At 43.3% G+C, this 20246-nt stretch overlaps 1 protein-coding gene across 1 annotated transcript; it reads left to right on the top strand.

The window, feature by feature from the left end:
• Positions 1 to 7219: 7219 nt before the first annotated feature.
• On the top strand, positions 7220 to 19702 carry LOC128297946 (zinc finger protein sens-like). Its single transcript, XM_053033666.1, has 5 exons — positions 7220 to 7370; positions 7451 to 7603; positions 7710 to 8584; positions 12523 to 12673; positions 19368 to 19702. Exons 1-5 carry the CDS (start codon positions 7220 to 7222, stop codon positions 19700 to 19702), a joined length of 1665 nt encoding a protein of 554 aa, XP_052889626.1.
• Positions 19703 to 20246: the final 544 nt, after the last annotated feature.

Here is a 20246-nt window from a genome sequence, read left to right on the forward strand (position 1 = left end):
CTTGTTCCACTTTTAACATAATTAAAAGCGTTTAAACCATCTCGAAGTTGATTTTGGAAAGCAAATATAATTGGACAATGACTTTCGAATTTCGGTCGGATTTAAGGGTAGAAAACTAAAACACATTTCATCCCTCTAAATCTTCCCTTTTGGCTGATGAATCCGATGAAAATCGGCTCTTGTTTGCGTCCCTGTGGCAGCGAATGTCCTGCCAGCCCTGCCGAGGTCGAAACGGCTCGAATTAGGGGTTGTTGCATCCCCTTTTTCCCAACACCAACCACCACGCGCGTAAGTGCTTTCCTCGCTGTGCGTGCGCGTGCGCGCCCCACCGAATCCGCTTCTCGTGTGTGTGTTGCGCACCCCAAAGCGCGCCAACCAATTGGGCGCACGCGTCCTGAAAACTTAACGTGCGTCGCATTATGCAGCACGAGTGCGCACGAATAAAACAAAAAAAAGGGACACGATGTAATAACAGTTTTCCACCTCGGGTACCTTCAGCCAGCTGGTGTCTCGTAAAGCTCGTATTTTACGATCGATGCACAGCAAAAGGGGCGTACATGTGTGTGTGTGTGTGCGCGAGGAAGAAGCAGGATGAAAAGTCGCCTCTGCAAAAGCAGATCCTTTCCGACAGTTAAAGAGGATGATCGTGGAGGTGGAGAGGGGGAGGGGGGGGAGGGAGGGTACGATCAACCCCTCGCAGATCGCGTCTTGTCAAGAAGGGGTCAACTTTGCTCATCAGTGCCGCAAATAGGTCGGTTTATTTTTCCATCCCTTCGCCCAAGCAAATGTTAGATCCAACCAAGCGAAGCGTAAAACACGGGGCACGTGACTTTCCGTTACTAATTCCACTGCCCCCACCCCATGCTCTGCGCGGGGATGTTTTTACGCAGCGAGGAAAGAAATAAAAACGTTTTTTAGCGCCAAATCGGGAACCCCCCAGCCAATGCAAGCAAAACGCACTCGGATGGAACCACGCTCTCACGCACCTCTCACGGTCAGGGGTCGAGGTTGCCCGGGTGAGGTTTTCAGGAAGCACAACACACATAATCGTTATCACGTACGGTGTCGTCTTCGTCCCACATTAGCGGAGCGGCCGCACGGACGGCGGGAAGAAGGGGAACCGGAAGCTATTTTTGATTTCAAATGTCTTTGTTCGATGCCACCCTGTTGCACAAACGCGGGGCCCTCTCCCAGAGGGCTCTCCCCAGGGGCGGGAGAGGTAAGTGAAGGTGGAATTACAAATTCTTACCTTTTGCTACAATTCGTTGATTATGTGGGCACCGCCATGTCGATGATGGCGGGTAATCTGAACGCATCTGTTCTGGGTTCGGAACCGATGCCAAGCTGTAACGGATTTCCAGCATGGCGTACCGTGTGTGACAGTTGATTGCACACTACAGTGTGCGATTAGAGCCAAAGCCAAAGTGTCAGTTGTAGCGGCGGTAGTAGAGCATTGGCTGTTGGCCATTATATTTCGTTGTGTTTCGGATTGCAAATTAGGTGTGCATGAGTTTGAGGGTTGTTGCTTTTGCGAGACAAAACAGTTCGTGTATGAAATGCAGAGCTTAAATGTTTAATTACTTCGGTAAGTGAAAGATCGTTACTGTTTTGTTTATTTTTATTTTTAAACCAAAGAGAGGAAATGATCCAGAAGCGTTCGTATCGGATGACATTTGTGTTCATTTTGTTCATTTTCATCTCAAAAGTGTTCATTTTCCATAATAAGTTAAACGATGATAAGTATGCTAAATGAGGCGGAATACACTGGAACAATAGTTTGGAATTTTCAAGAAATCTTCGAGAGATTCAACCTAACATTCGTTTATTACTAGTAAATTGTTGAAGTTATTTCTAAAGCTTTTAATTTAATGAACTCTGGGACTACTAAGTGTTTTTTGCTAGTGATCACGTTATACACAACTTCAAAGAGCTGAAATATTTGTACTAGTTAATCATCAACTACGGACGGAATGTCACAAATTGACACAAAGAAAAGAAAAATTCTAAAAAATTGTACACATATTAATGTGGTGTAATGGAATATAATTATTTTTTATGGGAATTTACCTTTTAAGAGGATTTTTCTGATGGTGAAGTAACCAAACCAAAGTAAGTAACCAAGTAAGTAGTTTGAACAAAAATAATAAATTTTATAAGGCTGTTATGTAAGAAAAACGCTCAAAAAGAGTGACCAATGCATTAAATTTGAAATAGAAAAAAGAGACATAAACGATGCTTTTAAAATAAGCGACGAACTTTCCCGAAACGAACAAATTTAAACAAATCCTTATAAAAACGTGTAAGGTAGATTAAACTGAAATAAATTGTTTAAATTTAAATTATAAATCTAAAATATCGTGAGAATCTTTTAAAAAAAGAATAAAATAGACTGTATTGAACCACCTCCCATTAGAAAAGATTAGATAAATAATGAAAAGCAGTGAGAAATACATATTTTCAAAGACCTTTTAGACACTTAAACAAATGCGCCACCAATAATCAACGCAATCTCTGGCAAGCACCGTAGCCACCACCCAATCAACGGCGACCGGCACGACCGTTGACTTCGTCACCGCAATATGGTGGAAAAAGGCCAAGCTAGTGAAATGAGAGCGCGTTGGTTTGGGCTAGCGTGATACCTCCGGGGCAAAAGGTGGACTCCACTGGGACGTAGTGCGTGGAGTTGACGCTTTTCTTTCCAGCCCGATTCTGATGGCACCCTCATGAATTGCAACCCGACACCTATCTCCTCACGTACAGGACGTAGTAGCCGGGTTGGAGGAAGTTGTGGTGTGGACGTTGAAAAACAAAAAGCGACAAACACATCGACCGTGGCATTAAAAATTCAATCCCACCAACGTCACAAAACACCGGGCGGGTTGATGAGCAGTCAGTACATCCGCAGCATTATCCTCGCAAGGGCATTAGTAGTGCGCATCACTCCCGCTCTCGGCTCGAAGCTAAAACAGTCACAGGGTCCTTTTTTTGTTCGGTGCGGAGGGGTGCATTTTTCCCCCTTTGCTTATGCACCCCCCTCCAAACGCCAAACCAAACCCCCGAAAAAGGATACCTTGATTAAGCGCGCGCTAAATTCAACGATCGAACGAAATGTGTGAATCGCTTCGGTGCCTTTTTTTGTATTCTTCACTCCACTCCACCATCATTGAACCTTTCCTGCCTTTCTTAGGGTGGTTTTTTTGCCGCGACGGTGCGCGCATCCTTCCGCAAAAGAACTGGATCGCCGAAGTCAAGCAGTGGGGGCAATTATACACGTTTCACCACCGAGCCACGCGAAGGCCTCCTGTTCTGTGGTGGATGCGTGTTTACCTTTGCTCACCTGAACGCTGCCTTCGTCTTCGGGTCTTTCGGGCTCTCGCTCTCCTTCTCTCTCTCTCTCTCTCTTTCTTTTTCGATTCCCGTAGCACATGGGGTTGCGACCAGATGAACGGTCGGTCTTTGATTGTGGTTCCTTCGTAAGATCGAACGTAGCGTCGAGATCAGTCAGGTGCCGGGCACCCAACCGTACGGACGTGCTTTTTCGATCGACCAGAATAAACCAAAGCCCCGAACCGGAACAGCCGTAGTGAGTGTGTGTTTTTCCGTTGTGTACGTTGAGAATATTTGAGCCGGCACGATCGTGGAAAAGTGACTCAAGAATTTTGTATTGAAGCAATGGGCAAACATTCGAAAGCTTCGTGATCGAATCACTACCGGAAGAAAAGAAAGCCTAATCAAAGCTCTTTACTTCTTTCAAGTGAATTTTGACACACCCAAAATAAAGTGAATAAGGATAGGATAAAAAGTGACTACTAGTGAGTGTCCTGCTGCAAAGAGTGTTCCGATTTTGTGTGTGTTACGGTCCCATCAAAACCAGTGCCATTAGTTAAACGCGTCGAACATTGCATTTGAACGATCGAAGTGAAACGAAAACGGTGCACAGTATTTTCAGCAGCAAACGGTGCCCTTTTTTTCGAATTGCATGCTTTAAAAAGCACTCATCGCTCGTCGCTGGACGTTGATTAAATCCTGCAGCACCGAACAGCCGATCCGAAGAGGTGAGCACACGGATGCGCGTACCTGATCATTTTCCACCACCAAAAACCATTTAGGTGCAACGAAGATCGATCGGTTGATCGTTGTATCGAACCGGTCAAATTTGAAGCCACCGCATGTGATCGAAGTCGATTTAGGATCAGCCGTCTGTGATTTTTTTCCGGCTTGAGTTTTTTTTGTGATTTTTGGAATATAAAAGTCTACACACACACAAAAAAAACGATTGCTCTAGATGGCTGCCTCTGCAACCTGCTACCTGTTGATAGCCGATCGTTCGCAAAGGAAACCCGCGTGCAAAGCGGTGAGGGCCAACAAAGAAAAAAAAGCAAAAGAAAAATTGATGATGATCGGATGAGGATCTTTTCGGCGAGAGGAAAACACCTGCCGCCGCGTGCCATCGTGAGCAGGACGGCGAGGGCAAAAAAAAAGATTCGTGCGTTCCACGTACATATTATGAAGGTTCCGACCGGTGCGTAAAATTTGTGCCGGGTGGCGCTTTGTATTTTGGGTCGGATTATATTTTATTTCGATTGCATGTTTCGAACACGGCGTTAGTTTTTTATTTCCCTGTTTTTTTTTTCGAGAGGTTTTTTTGTTTCTGTACCATAATCCTTGACAAATAGAATTATGAGTAAATACTGTGTTGTTGCAAACAGTTGTTGAACGTCAAATTTAATGTTGACTCTATTCCACTCTGCCCATAATCAAACAACAGGCCCTTTTCAAAGAGGTATCATTTAGTGTCTAAACAAAATACACCTAAAATCAATAATTCCTTACTCCGTTCGTGGAGGGAAGAACCCCAGTGTCACTCAGTGCAGAAGCACAGGACACCGCAAACGGAGGAAAATAGAAATAATCACGGTATCAATTAAAAAACAATTTGCTCATCCTTCTCCACCGTGCTCCTTCACGTGGCCAACGTGTGTCACCTTGCGTTCGGCCACCGGTCAGCCGCAGCGTACGCTGCATTTCCGGTACGTTGCAGGACGGCAATCGATCATCATTTACGCGGGGCTATCAAACAAACCCCCGGGAGGAAAAACCGGGAGGGAAAGGATAAGAGATTTCTGATGCGTCCATAGTTTTACCCCGTCGCTCCCCACATTCCCAGTTTTATATCAGCGACCCGCTTTCGCCTGATCGCTTTAGCGGTGCTCGGTAGAATGGCAGGATAATTGTAGGCTTTTAGTAAATCCAGACCCAAAGCAAACATCACCGCTCGGAGGCATACCGGCCAGAATGACTCCTTGTGATTGCAGCAGTCTGCTGTTACATTTTAACCTTGGCTTTGGTGCACGATATATTTAGCTGCGCCAAAGGGGAAATTTCCCGTCAGCATGCTACCGCTACCGCTACAGAAGCACTATTTATTAGATTAATAAATAAAATCCACATTGAATTTGCCACTAGTTGTCATAATAAAATACGCTTTGTGGGGAGTTGAAGATGTCGAGATCATTAATAATCAATCTACCAGTTGATGCAGGCGGACACTTTCGGTCGTGTACTTACCTAGTGGCTATTTTTATCGCTCTTTTTCCTATGCAAATCAGAGCCTGCCGCTGGTGTAGTGATAGAGGTGTCAATCGTCAACATGACAGGATCGCTACAAAATCTCGTTAGAACCCGGATGGATTTTTTCTTGGGATGATTTTTCAGATACAGATATATCAAGCCCAAGCGACACTGAAAACTTTCTTGAGGAAGTAGAAGAATTTCTTGAGGAAATAGACGAATTTCTTGAGGAAATAGAAGAATTTCTTGAGGAAATAGAAGAATTTCTTGAGGAAATAGAAGAATGTCTTGAGGAAATAGAAGAATTTCTTGAGGAAATAGAAGAATTTCTTGAGGAAATAGAAGAATATGCTGAGGAAATAGAAGAATATCTTGAGGAAATAGAAGAATTTCTTGAGGAAATAGAAGAATTTCTTGAGGAAGTAGAAGAATTTCTTGAGGAAATAGACGAATTTCTTGAGGAAATAATGCCCAAAAGAAGAAGAAAATTAATGTTAGAAAAATTAGATCTCCCATCATGGGACCATTCTTCCATATGTGAATTGATCATCCAGCTACGGGTAAATAAAGCCTATAATATATCTTGATTTTCTGGAGATTCCCGCTGAAAGAAGGACTAGGCAAATATTAAATTGAATTAAAGTAAATTAAGCATATAATTTTGTATTAAAAATTACAAAATTGTGCAAACAGTGATCGATGTGACCCACCTTATATTGTACATACAAGAGTGAACTGCTCGATATAGGGCTTTCAGAGAGCTGTTGGTCAATATTGTTTAACAGCAATCCCATCCCTGCGTTCCCATTGGTCGTGTAACGGCCATGGGTTTACATTCCGATCTCATTTATCACACCACACGATCACATTAATCTGTTTAAGCTTGGCGCTCCTAAAAGGTGTACTATCCCGTACCTTTTCTGCCACAGTACCCACTACTGCCTACTAAAACCCCCTTTCGTCGAGCGCCACACACTGATTCGACCGCTCCACCATAGCTGTGACACGGTGACTTTATTTATCTATCAATCAAGTCCCGATCTGCTATCAGTGTTATTTATTCACAAACATTTGCTCAACCGCACGATAGCCACATTCTGCTGACTGTGTTCCCCTCACACTGACCCCGAGAACGTCTAGCTCCCCGAGGAGTGAAGCAACACTGCTTGGAACATAGCAAAGCGTCACTCAAGTGCTAGACCAAGGATTAATCAAATTGTTTGTCCTTTCAAACATCATATGATACACTTAAGCAGTACTTGTGTGTGTGGCGACCTTTCCTATTCGTACCGGACATAATAAGCCATCGTTTTGCTGAAGAGGTACCTCCCACACCCACGGAGCATTCTGGCAATGTTCTGGCGCCCTCACAGGTTGCGTTTTAGCCGTAATTGAAAAGCATTAACAAATTAGATGATTGTATCGCAACAGGTACAAACGACACACGAGCGGCTGCAGTTTTTCCCCTCCAGTGGTGCTCAACGGCGAACCGGAAAGGGAAACTGTAGTTCACACGTCCCCACGCTCGTGCCCCGGAAACGGCATTGGGGAAATGATTTTTATTTACAGCTCACTTTCAAAAGGACCTGCTTGACTAACCTTTGCTTGTTGCTGTGTTGTTTGTTTTTTGTTTTTTCCTTCCCCAGACATGGCACACTTATCACCTCCACCATCACCCCCGGTAGGGCAAACACCACCGGCCGTTAGTGCGTTGACTGCACTGAATGCTTCGTCGGCGAACCTCATCCAGCGTGCGTCTGCATTTAGTTCTGTGCTGGGTCAGAAATGGAATCCACGTGGTGGGTATTCTAGCAGGAGTAGCAACCTGGTAGAAGGGGGCACGAATTTAATCTCTTCAACTATTAACTTCAACCAATAGATCTACTGCTGCTGTACAACCCACTGTTCTACTCCGGTGCTGCCTTTCCTTGGCCACAGTTCCTACTACCTCAGCAACCTATTACACCGGTTTCGCCGAATTTGAATACTAGTCGCGACTACACGCTTACACCAGAGAAGGAAGAGATCGTCGGTAAGTTGTCTTGTGCCATCCTTATTCGTCCAAGTCTTGCAAATCCTCTCCTTACTTTTGAGGTTAATTTGTCCTTTGAACTCTCGTTAAACAAAAAAAAAACCAGATGAGGATATGCCACTCAATCTGTCGATGAAACCTTCCACCTCCACACCAAATGCACGTCACACGGGGCTGGCGGCCCATTCGATCAACATCTGGTCACCGGCCAGCATGTGCGAGAAGGAAACGATAGATGGCGACAACCAAAGCAACATCGACATCGAGAACGACGATGACTCGAGCGGTGATCTCCAGATCGACGAGTCCTTCGACTCACACATCAACCACCACCATCATCCACATCATCCACATCATCATCATCCGCATCATCACCCTCATCATCTACACCAATCCCAGCAGCATCAGCAGGAGCAGCGCGATCGCCAACGGGAAACGGCACGCATTCTGACGGAGTACAACAGCTTGCTGCTGAACGGTGCCAGCAGACAGTCGGGCAGTTCCCGCACACCGCAGGACTACTTCAACTACAGCAAAATCAGCAAAGGCTATTTTACGCACCTGCAGCAACAGCAGAAAAACCTGGAGATACTGCGCCAAAATCGGACCGATCTGTTCGTGATCAACGGTGGGGCGGCGGCGGGCAATGACAACAACAACAAGGAAGGTGTCAAGAACCAAAACACGGCCCACAGTGCTAGTGCGGGTGTGCGTATGTGTGTTGGCAGCGTTAGTGCCGGGGTGGGAACTAGTGACAGTGATACGGCCGGTGAACAGTTCGGTTACGGCAAGTCGGATGTAATGGTTGGCTCCGTCGCTGCTGCTGCTGCTGCTGCGGCTGCTTCTGCCCGGCCCGATTCCACGCAACCCCATTCGGACAGTCCGTACGGAAGCTCGAACGATTCTTCCTCCCATGGCCATTCACATTCGATCGTTAGCACACCGACGGGCGAGGGCAAGAAGAATGTCAAGCTATATCAGGTAAGTGTCTTTTGCTTCCTCATACTACTTTACTTGGGGTCTAGAAGTTCTTGGGTGTCTTCATCATAGAAATCTTGGGTCTTATTGAAGGAATAATTCTAGGAGACGACTTTCACTCTCTTCTCTTGAAGGTTTGTTGATTTTGATCTCTTTAATTTGGTCTAACGTCTGTTTGATAAATTCTTATATTAATCTCAAATGGAAACCTGAAGAGATCTCACAGGATTGTGATATTGAAAATTGAGACTTTAGGAATTGATCTAAAAAAAGGTTTGCCGAATATTTATAACTTAAAGTTGATCTTTAAAGGTGAATCCTATTGTGTTAGCATCATTTCAACTCATATACCAAAAGCCAATATTTTAATGCGATGTACGTGGTGGGATAGCATATTAAAAAAAATTATTTTAACATCTATTACTCAGAATAGTGTTTAAATAAAAATAATCAATAGAATTCTCTCAGTTTCTTATCAAACAGTAGCTTCGAGATAGCAGTTATTGACAATAGAATCAAAAATTTTATGATTGACTTTAAGGACTGCGCCTCACAATAGATGTCTTTCTAGTCCCACCAAATAGAAGTATAAACCCAAAGTTGAGGCCTACTGGACGTTAGACATGGTGGAAACAGTATCGTTTTCATTCAGGTTTGTTGTATATGACATGCTTCACATCCAGAGTCACTATCATTTAAAGAAATAGGCGGATTGGACTTTCTACAAGGATATTCAATTGACTATGTCTATTGGTAGTGACTGGTGAGGCACTCAAAAATCATGCACCACCTTGGACGATCATGTCGGCCGTCTGCCAAATTTGATCGTGAATGATTGTGGCAGTGTTCGTAAATACTAGGCCATTCCATATCTACTATAATATTTAGCCGATCTATCCCTGATTAAAAGGCAAAGAATTGAATGAATTTGAAGATACGTTACTGGTAGCGTTACTTTACGTTACGTTAGGGTAACTCATATCTAAATAATTCAAACATAATAATTATATAATTCGTTTTTCTTGTGGGAAATTCTACCTTTCTGAATCAGCATGAATCTAGAAATGATTTCATCCAACACACGTCTTGAGTGTTGTCTGTAACAACCGTCAAAAAATAACATCCGATTTTGCCTCTACCCGATTCGATAACGATCCAGCACTAATAAGCCACCTCTATTTTCCGGAGGACTCGCTGTTGACTAGCTGTTTGCTCAAGTGTATGAATCTCCGGTTTGCGATGCGACGTACACGGGCTGTGTGACGACGAGTCGGATGTTTTTTTTTTCTTTCTTTGGCCACCACCATGAACCGACAGCATTCATCATTTCGCTTCGATTTGAGCGTTTGTTGGTGCTGCATCCGTCACGCTTTGCCCGCCGATTCCGTGAAATCCTGTCCCGTTTTCGTTGGTGGTGGTCGATCGGGTTCCGGCAAACCGCCGGGTGACAAATTATGTGTGGCGCAAACAAAAAACAAAAAAAAAAACACATAGCACACACAGTGAGCCATTTTGTTCGGCCACCTTCAATCTTGCAGTTCGACTGTTTTGTTGTACACGTATCTGGCCGATACGTTTCTTGGTTGCGGTATCCACAAAGGGATACAAGTTCAAAGGGTGTCTGGCTGTTGGTGTAAGGATGGTGGCGGGCGAGCGTTACTAACCCCCTGCACCTACATGGGTGTCGAGATCGGGTCCCATTGCATCGGTTTGGTGTTTGCACAAGTGCTCCTGTGTTGCCGGGTTGGCCGTGGTTGGCCGTCCGTCATCTTCGACCGGTGTTGGCGCATCTCCCGAGGTTCATAAATTATCGGTCGCACCGGTAAGGAAGGAAGAAGTTATGCTAATGTAATCAGGTCACGTTGACGTCGCGGCTGTGTTTGCGCGAGACATGGCGCAATTGTCAGATGAAAAACCATTCGACCGTACAGTCGGCATACCACAGGATAGCCACGGCGGTACCATCCACCGTGTCATGGTCTAATTCCCTCGAAAAATCTAACGCCATTGCCCTCCCGAAAACTGGGACAGGAAGTTTGTAGGAACCAACCATCCGGGCAAAAGGAAGATCCCATGACGATCACCACCATCGCCAGCGGTCCTCTCGTTCGGTTGCTTCCATTGCCGAAATGTTTTTTTTTGTTTCCCCCAAACCGCGGCTGGAACAGTAGGGTCAGTTGTTGGCAACAACCCGACAACCACCGAAACAACAAAGCACTCGAATCGCTCCCCGTTCCGTTCCGTTCGGTATTGATTTATAATCAAGGCGTAAAAGTTTTCTCATTTGGTCGTCGTTTACATTCATAATTTAGGTACGGTGAGCTCATGAATATGTAATCTTTCCCCCCTCTCGGTGTATGTGGATGCCTTCGGTAAAAAATAATCCCCGGGAGCCCCCAATCCGCCAGCACTTACCGGACCGGGCTTCCGACCAGGAACAAAACTGAGTCTGACCTGAAGTGGTTAGTAAGGCTGTTAGGGCTTCCGATTTTTCTTTACACTCTCACTACACCGCGACACAGGCTGCCAGGGTCACAGCGCCGGCCGGTGCGAGCTGTTCGCCCTCGTGGTGATATTATTAGTGTGTAATTAAATTAAGCTCGACAGATTGCGTGGCCTCCCCTTAATCTAGCATAATGGAGTTTTGTTGTTATGTGAAATGATACTTGTTGCTTCGACCAGGAAGAGTGGGGGGTTTGTAGTATGTGAACCGAACTACATTCATAAATCAAAATACCGATTAAATGGTTCGCTTCCCTGCGTACGGACAAATTGAATTAGGAAATAAATAAATGATGGCTAGCTCGCCGTACCTGTTACACGAAACATGTGTTATTGGGTATTTGGAAAAACGGACAGCCCTGCCAGAGTGTCCCTGTACTGCGCTCAACTTGGAATGTTACTATTTATAGCTTATAACTCTCTTTTGACGATGAAACGACACACAGTGGGACAGGAGGAAAGTAAAAGTAAAGAATCATTGATTTTTATCTTTTTTTTTACATTACAATTAAATGTATAAGATAACTACAGGGGATGACAAATGCAAAAGAATTGTTGGTAGAAATGACATGCCATTTAATTCTGTTATCCAAATTTGCTTGTTTTTACTACAATTTTTTTAAGTTTCAATTATCTTTCTAACTACTCATTTAATGGAAAAAATGTAATTATAAAAGCGAATATTTAAAAAATATATACTATACATTATATATTTAATAAAACATATTGTACTTGATGTAAATCAACTCATTCTCAGAATGCGGAAAAAATATTCAATCAAATAGATCAATATCAATAAAAAATCCTTAATGTTCCTAGCATGCATAATGGAAATATAGAAAAAAAGGACGAAAAGAAGATATTCAATTATCAATATATTAGAGATATTGACTCATTTCACTTTTCACATTCACTTTTCTGATCTGGTTTAAGAAATGTCTTAAAATATGCATTTCATAATAGCAATATTTCAAAAATATATATTTAAGAATTAATATTAATTAATTAAGAAAGATTTAGTATCGTGGAACAATTGAGTGGTTTTTAAATATCATAGATGGATTCTATTCCTCTAATTCTTAACTTTGATAACATATCCAACAATACCCATTATGTATTTTTTGTCGATTTTTACTAAATTTAATTAAAAGTTGTGGCGCTTTATAAGTAAACTATCTGATATTCATGTCATATTTCTAACAATTCTATACCAACTCCTCAATTTTCCCAAACATCCACTTGTTTTCCTATGAAGTGACCTAAGGAAACGTTGTCGAAGATCAATTTTGAACTCCACACAAGGGAAGCGTCTTGCAGATCATTTGATTAAAAAGCTAATGAAACTAACGAATAGCTATTAAATTAAGTTAAAACTCATTTACCACATCATTGCATATTAATATTTAAATGTGTTTTTCCCATTCATTTTCCTCCCAAAGTGCAAACAGTGCGGCAAAACGTTTAAACGCTCCAGCACGCTCTCGACTCATCTGCTGATCCACAGTGACACTCGGCCCTATCCCTGCCAGTACTGTGGCAAGCGGTTCCACCAGAAGTCCGACATGAAGAAACACACGTACATCCACACCGGTAAGTAGCAGCAAAGGGTATCCCGTTTTTTCCCCCCTTTGTTTTATTTCTTCCCCACAAGACGAGGCAGTTTCGAAGTTGGCCAATTTCAGCCCATTTCTTGGGATTTACACCCATTAAAACACTTTTTTGGCTTTCTTGCATACATTGTCACCCTCTGTGTCTTGGGGGGGGGAGAGAGAGGTTAGTTTTCGGTCTGGCCTTGTAGTAACAGGCGCTCAGTTGGCCTTGTTGTACCATCATGATGGTCTCGGCAGGATACATCAAGCACGCGCCAAACGAATGCTATCGTTTTACATCATCTCCTTTCGGCACTGCTCGCCTTTGGTTCATCCGCAGGCGGCATAAGTGGCAGCATGTGTGCAACGATCACACCCTTTGCGATGTCTTTAGGTCGCTTGTGGCCACATGCTCTCGCACGTCGGTTTTGTGGTTTTGTTTTCACGCCCGCAGATGAACGGTGCTTGATGCTGATTCATCGATCCGGTACTGGCGGCGAGTCATTTGAGGATCGTCTGCAATCGTAGCATCTGTGCGGGACAGACTCAACAGCACAACGGATGCAACAAGCAGCGATAGAGAAGGATAAATTGAGCAACAAAAAAAAATAGTAATAAAGCATCAAAAACCTGGAAGCTGTTCTAAATACTCTCCCAATCAAAACGTTCTAACTACCAATGGGAATGGCGTTCTGGGACGCTGTTCCACGCTGTTTGCGCCTCCACGTATTGGATTGCGTGTCACCGGTAGCGTTGGTACATCTAGCGCATCTCATGAATCGATTCGATTGTGCACATCTTCAGCAAAGGTTCGTCCCCGGACCCGGTTGCGGCAGTATAGTAAATCAGGCAAATATTTTACTATCACCACAAGGTGTTTTGGAGGAGCGGTATACCAAACCCGGGTCGCCCGGCCATTCGCTGCCACACTTGAAACGATTGTGCCGAACCAACCCCAACCAGCAAAACGGGGTTTTGCCGCGGGCATTGAAGATGAAGATAAAATATTATTCTTTGCTTTGCATCGGTAAACGAAGGTTTTGTTTTTAAGTTTCCTTTATTTTGTGTGTGCGTGTGTACTCGTAGTACTCGTGTGTTTTATGCATGAGTAATGAAAGGCGGCAGTTGTTGCTGGTTGATGATTGTGACAGTTTGAGAGTACCCTGTGTGATGAGTTGTTTAAGTTACTTTGGGCACTATTGAATAGTTTTAAATGTTTGTAGATTGAAGGAAAATCTTTGGTTCACTTTGGATTTTTTCCAAACTACACCTAAATGAGCTTAAACCAAGCAAATATAAAATTGGAATTTGTGGTTAAACATCACAATTAAGACAAGAAACATAATTATTCTAGTGTGAGAAACTTTAACACTTCTTTTAACTCTCGATATGCAAATTTCAAATTCCTTGAAATTTTCAACAATTTCCATGCCTGTTGAGATCTTTGGCGCCTAAATTGTAATTTCTGATTCCGTTTCCAGTTGAAGATGGAAGTAAATGAGATATCTTCTCTTACTATACGTGCCGCCATATCGAAGCTGTCTGGGACTCATCCATTAGTGAAAGCATTGCAAGATATCTATTTTTTGCCCAAAATTTCTCTTCAACTTGAAAATAATCCATAAAAGATATTAACTTTGCATTTGATTGCCTTAAACTCATTTTAGAAATTCTTGAACGACAGAAATCCTTGAAGTCGAACTCGAAAGCTGTCATGTTTGTTTACTAACTGTCAAACGTCTAAAGTTGTATCAGACGTTTGATAATCATAATTCGAACCAAAATAACATAAAAATGCCTCTTAAAAAAAAGCCTCTTATTTATTATATTATAGAAATTAAAAAAAGCTACTTCCCCAAACATGCTAAGCAAGTATCCGCACTAGGACGACTCGGTTGAGATAAAAATACAAACACTTCCACGATATACCTCGGAGGCAAACCGTAAACACAACGCTTAAATCAAACACGATGCCAACAAACCAATTTGTTATCGTTCTTGTTATGCCATGTTTTTGTTGGTCGTGGCAAGGCACACAAAACAGTGCAACCGTGTCAACAACCGTGGCAGTACGAGGCAACAACCGAACAGTAAAATTAATACACATCAGCATTAATGGGACTTTGTTCAACATGAATCAACGCTGGTATTGTCGGTGTTGTGTTGCATTGCCTGCTCCTGTTCGGTTTCCCCCTTTTTTCCCCCGCCTTCCGTCGTCCCTTTTTCCCTTCGCCCTCGGGCCCATTAAGACGACGGTGAAGAAAAGCGCTGCATGAATGGAAAGGCATTGCATTTTGCACCTAACATCCCACACGGCGAAGGCGAAGGTGGCCGGATAAATGCTCGCGTGTCTGAATTTGGCGTTCCTATCTCCGGCTGCGCTAGCTTTTGTTGCTGCTGAATGGCACCACCACCGAAACGCGTGCATTAATCTTCACCGCAGGGATTGCCATGCACTCTGCGCTGGGTGGCCACCCGGTTTTGTCGTGCGAGAGGAAAACTGTGAGACAATTTTCAATAAACACAACATGAATGCTGTTCGTAGAGAGAGAGAGAGAGAGAGAGAGAGAGAGAGAGAGAGAGAGAGAGAGAAAGGCTTGTAAATTTTTTATTTCAAGAGACAATTAAAAGCGAATTACTGTCCACCCTTTTTTCTGTTGTGCTTCGAACCAGCGACGGTAATGGTAGCCGTAATTTGTTATGTAAACTCATTTCCTAAATTGAAAATCTCAAACAAACCACCCTTTTCACCCTCATGAGTGTATGACTCACGAACACGGCAGGAGGTCAAAAAAGGAAAGCATTCTGAGTTTTTCCTTTTTTTTTTCACCCCGAATGGGGGGGTTTTGTCTTGACGCCGATAATGACCATCGTTAGATATGGTTTCGCGGGTTTGGAGCATTAAGTGCTCCACTTATGCACTCCACGCCCGATTGCTTCGTGTCCTTGTTTGGGTGGGTTGTCGTAAAGGGTGCAAGCGTACGTTGCTTATATCTTGATTTAATTAAATTAATTGATGTTTCCGCGTGTAAATCCCCACCGAAAAACCCACCACACCGACCCGGACCCGCAACGATCGGAAGAGGATCAGAAGCATTAAATGGTAATATTAGTTGCTAACTGCTTCCAATTGTTCGAGACTTCCATCCCGGGGGGAGCTCTCGCAGGGAGGGTGATAAATATGTTGCCCACCGTAAACCCGTAAACCCGTAAACCGATCGCATGCATATGAGCGTACGCGTACGATCGCGAACCCCGGTCCCAGTGCTTGTAAGTGCTTTTGCCGGCTCGCTTTGCAACATTGCGCTATGCCGAGTGAGTCCTTTACTAGCCGCCAGCATAAACGCTTTTACGCCGTGTGGGGTCAACTTGGGACGGGGAATGGAGTCAGCAGCGATATCCTTATTTAGGCAATCGAACAATTTCACCGATCGCAAATTGTGCCGCTACCACGGCGAGCAGGAAGGCCGCAACAAAGCACGATATAATGCCCATGGGTTGTGTTTCTCTGTTGTGCGGCACTTTTATGCTCATGATTTTGTGCCAGCAAACACGGAGCAGTTAGAGGAAGACGATCGAGTTTAAGAGTTGTAGAAGGAAAACAACACACACACACAAAGCTAGAAATATTAACAGTGCAACAACTGTACAGTGTGTAACATAAGTATATGGCTACCAGTTTTATAGGAATAGAGGTAAATAAATTAGCGAAATAGCTAACACAAATGTTGTACTATGTGGTAAAGAATAAAAAGGATACACTTCGTCCTACATTTCTCATACGTTGTGCATCCTTTCATATAAAACTTGTTTACCTAATCGAACATTTTATCGCTTTACAAGAAAGACGTGATAAACTGTGACAAAAAAGTGACAAAATTTAAATTAACTATCCAAATTTTGCAATCATTTGCAATTTTAAACAAATATTACATAGAATACTTCTTTTTTTTATTTAATAAATAGTCTTGAAACTACTTGTATTTTGAAACTAATGTTTATAATAATTCTAAAAGGATATAAAAAGCAAAAGATTTCCTTGAATGACCATATATTAATGTTACGTAGAACCGTTTTCTAGCTGAAAAAATGAATTATTTTATAAAACATATTAATGATAAGGAAAATCGCAAGGAAGAAATGGCTGATTCGAATTGTTTCAATTTCGATCTAAACGGCGTTGTAAATACAGTTAATGCCGTCATACTGGAAGATTAGGTAAATAATTGCCAAATAATAATTGTTTTCTGCTAAATGCTAGAAATGCTAGCAAAATTACAACTTTTACGATGTTTTACGACAACAAACACTTTTATCGATCTTTCAGCCTTTTAGTTATGTTGCACACTGTATATCCTCTCGATCAGGCTTGTCTTTGCGTCGACAAAACCAACGTACGCGGGTTTGGTGCAAGAGCTCGGTAAAATCTATTGGACAAAAGAGTATTTATGCAACTGGCGCTTTTTTAGTCACACCGCCACTAAACAAACCAAACAAATCGGAAAGGGATTTTGCGGTGTGTCTGCTGATGAAATGGCTCGGTGCGGAGCGCAGTGCGGTTGATGAAGTTCCTAGAAAAATCGATAACCAAACTGCTGCTGTGCATCCACCACATTCGTGGAAAGTGAAACCCCTCATTTGGGAGCAATTGTGTGTGTGTTTGTGTCCACCCCCATACCCACAACAACGGTAGCTTCCTACCATTCCTTTTGCAGTACGCATCCCACTGACCCACTGATGGGAGCTACGATCAAACGAACAAGGCGCCCTCGGGTTGTAAACAAATTTGAACAAATTTATTACCTCATTTCGTAAATTGTACCATTTTGCTCCCTTTTTCAGTGACCGCACTAGTTGGCGCACACTAGTTAAACTAAGGAGATGTCTTTCTTTTCTTTTTTCCTGTCCCCCACTCTCTGTATTGATTGCGTTCGGATTGGATTGAAGTTGAGCCGTACTTAAGTAATGTATCAACACGGGAAAGGGACATTTTTGTCGTTTGTTTTGTCTTCCCCCCTTACTGGTGAAAAAAAACCCTTTTTACAATCACCCGGGTCGTGGAAGCCACCAAAATGGGAAAATGCAGCAGCAGCAAAAAAAAACACGAAGAAACATGAGCAACCGAAGACCGCACAGTACGGTAGGAACTGGTTTAATGTTTATTTTAGATTCGCGTGTCAGTACCATTTTTAATGAGTATGCTTTTACCGGACGCGCATCACCTTGTCGTTCGCACCTACCGGGGTGGGAGGGTAGTTGGGGGAGGCTCATTTCTTCGAAATCGAATCCTTTTCGAAGACGACACCATGGAAGGGTGAGCCGAACGGGGGTCGCCTGTGTCACGTGAAGTGGTAATAACAATCACAATTTATTGATATTACGACAGTGGCAATTGGCTGATTGGTGGGTCGGAAAGGAGTAGGAAAGAGATTATGTTATGTTTTTCTCCAAAAAAAAAAACAACGAGTCAACGAGTTTCCCCCAAACGGTAAGGAAAATTTAATAAAAAAAAGGCTAGAATGAGGTGATTTGAAGTACGATTTCATTAGCAGAGTGCGATAGCACCGGTCGAAAGCGACAGTCGATGATAGATTATCAGAATTTAATTGCTTCTGAAACAGGGTCATACAAAATCGGTACGAACGCACTCCGTTTCCTTTTATATCTTTAATCTGTTTTGTTGTAGACGATTATCAATAAAAAAAACTCTACAAATAAAACAATCCCCAAGCATAAAACACGCATCACCGGACGGGATTAAATGTGGCTAGTTGTGGCTACAAAATACTTAAAAGTATCTGCATTTAATTATAATACCACCATGCCGGGTACGAAAACAAACACACAAACGACTCATAACCAGCTGTGATCCGCGTTCCTTTCGCGCTCGGTTTGCATCGCACTGCGCAGAAACGATTCACGGTTCGAAGGCATTAATTTAAAGCTACTTTACGAAATCTGCGCAGCACGAAGACCCGTTCAGAAAATTGTAAAAGGTGGTGTTGCTATTGCTGTTGAAATTAATTATCAACGCAAATGCTTTAATATACTTTTAATTCCTTGGTAGCACCCCATTTTGCAAAGCGTGAACAGAACACGAATGTAAATTCTTTTGCGTTCTGTTTTGACGCCATCTTTTTTTTGTTCGTTTTCTTCTGCGTTCCTGCGTAGCTGGCACCCGGACTTGACGGGTTTCCCGAAACAAAAGGCACCAGCCATGGTATGGAACGCGTCTGTACAGATTATGGATACCCTTTTTTCCGTACGTAACACTCGGCACCCACCGCGCAAAGGGTGCGCGTGGTTTTATGTCATGTTTCAAACGCAGGCGATTACTCGCCATTAAGAGATTTGCCCTTTTGCAGTACAGAAAGATTTATTTAATCAAAACACTGGTAAAAAGGACTGATAAATGATTTGTATTTCACTAGCATTTGAATGGTGCACGGAATGCACTGTAAAACAAACAGTGTTTACAGTGACTTCATTTCGTGGGGGTTCGTCGCTTACTTTTTCACTCCCGCAATATGCAGGCGTTTAAGTCTTTTGATCAAAATTAAAGAAATTCGGTCTAAATCTGTGTTATTTTAGTTCGTTATGATTTGGAACTTATTTTTCCACTTATCCAATCGTTTAAACTCGTACTAAATTGCATTCCTCTCTTTCTTTCTTCACCCCACCCTTTCTCCCCGCAGGTGAAAAGCCTCACAAATGTGTCGTCTGTCTGAAGGCGTTCAGCCAAAGCTCTAATCTCATCACGCACATGCGCAAACACTCCGGCTATAAGCCGTTTTCCTGCGGGCTCTGCGATAAAGCGTTCCAGCGCAAGGTGGATCTGCGACGGCATCGGGAAGGTCAGCATAACGAGCCCAGCACGGTTGCCAGCCCGATCGATATGGTGCGGTACGAGCTAAACCACAGCCACACGGGCAGCGAACCGGACGATATGATGGAGGAGACCACCACCACCGTACCAGCGGACTATCATGCCGACATCAAGATGGAGCAGGTCAGCAGCAGTTGTTCCTGATTTTCGGCACCGCCGCTGATGCGCCCGCTGGAATGCTGTGTGGTAGCTCCACGAAAAAAATATCAAAGGTAAAGTTAGGGATGAATAGAGACGGAAAGAGAAAGAATCGATAGAGAGAGGAATCGAAAACAAGCAGCATAACTACCAAATGTTCCTTCAAGTTCACCTTGCTGCCCGATCATTCCGCTGCGGCGGATCGTGCCTCGTGTAGGGGCCAGCAAAAAGGAAGCCGGTGTATTTCCTTGCTTCTAATGCACATCGAACCGGGCAAATTTCGCCTTTTGTTTTGCTGCGTTTTTGTGTGTTGCAAGATGCGCGTACCGCATGAAATAAGGCACCCCGAGAGCTCACTGACCCAAACTCTAAACCTAAGTGCCACAAACGAAGCAGATGGTACCGAACGGCAACTGCCAAGGCTCACCAAAACAAAAAAAAAACCCCAGATCGTTAGTTGGGCAGAAATAAATCAGTTTACGCCTCGGGACTCCCTCCGAGCCAACGTGTAAGTGAGTTGCTCCCAACAAGGATGCAATTTTCGCGGCGA

The sequence above is a fragment of the Anopheles moucheti genome, chromosome 2 (genome assembly GCF_943734755.1).
Source record: "Anopheles moucheti chromosome 2, idAnoMoucSN_F20_07, whole genome shotgun sequence".
Lineage (NCBI taxonomy): Eukaryota > Metazoa > Arthropoda > Insecta > Diptera > Culicidae > Anopheles > Anopheles moucheti.

Excerpts from the sequence above, each read along its gene's own strand:
- LOC128297946 (XM_053033666.1), top strand. The coding sequence starts at position 7,220 with ATGGCACACTTATCACCTCCACCATCACCCCCGGTAGGGCAAACACCA. Across the intron at positions 7,371-7,450 it reads TCAGAAATGGAATCCACGTG|ATCTACTGCTGCTGTACAAC; the intron begins GTGGGTATTCTA and ends TTCAACCAATAG. Across the intron at positions 8,585-12,522 it reads AGAATGTCAAGCTATATCAG|TGCAAACAGTGCGGCAAAAC; the intron begins GTAAGTGTCTTT and ends TTCCTCCCAAAG.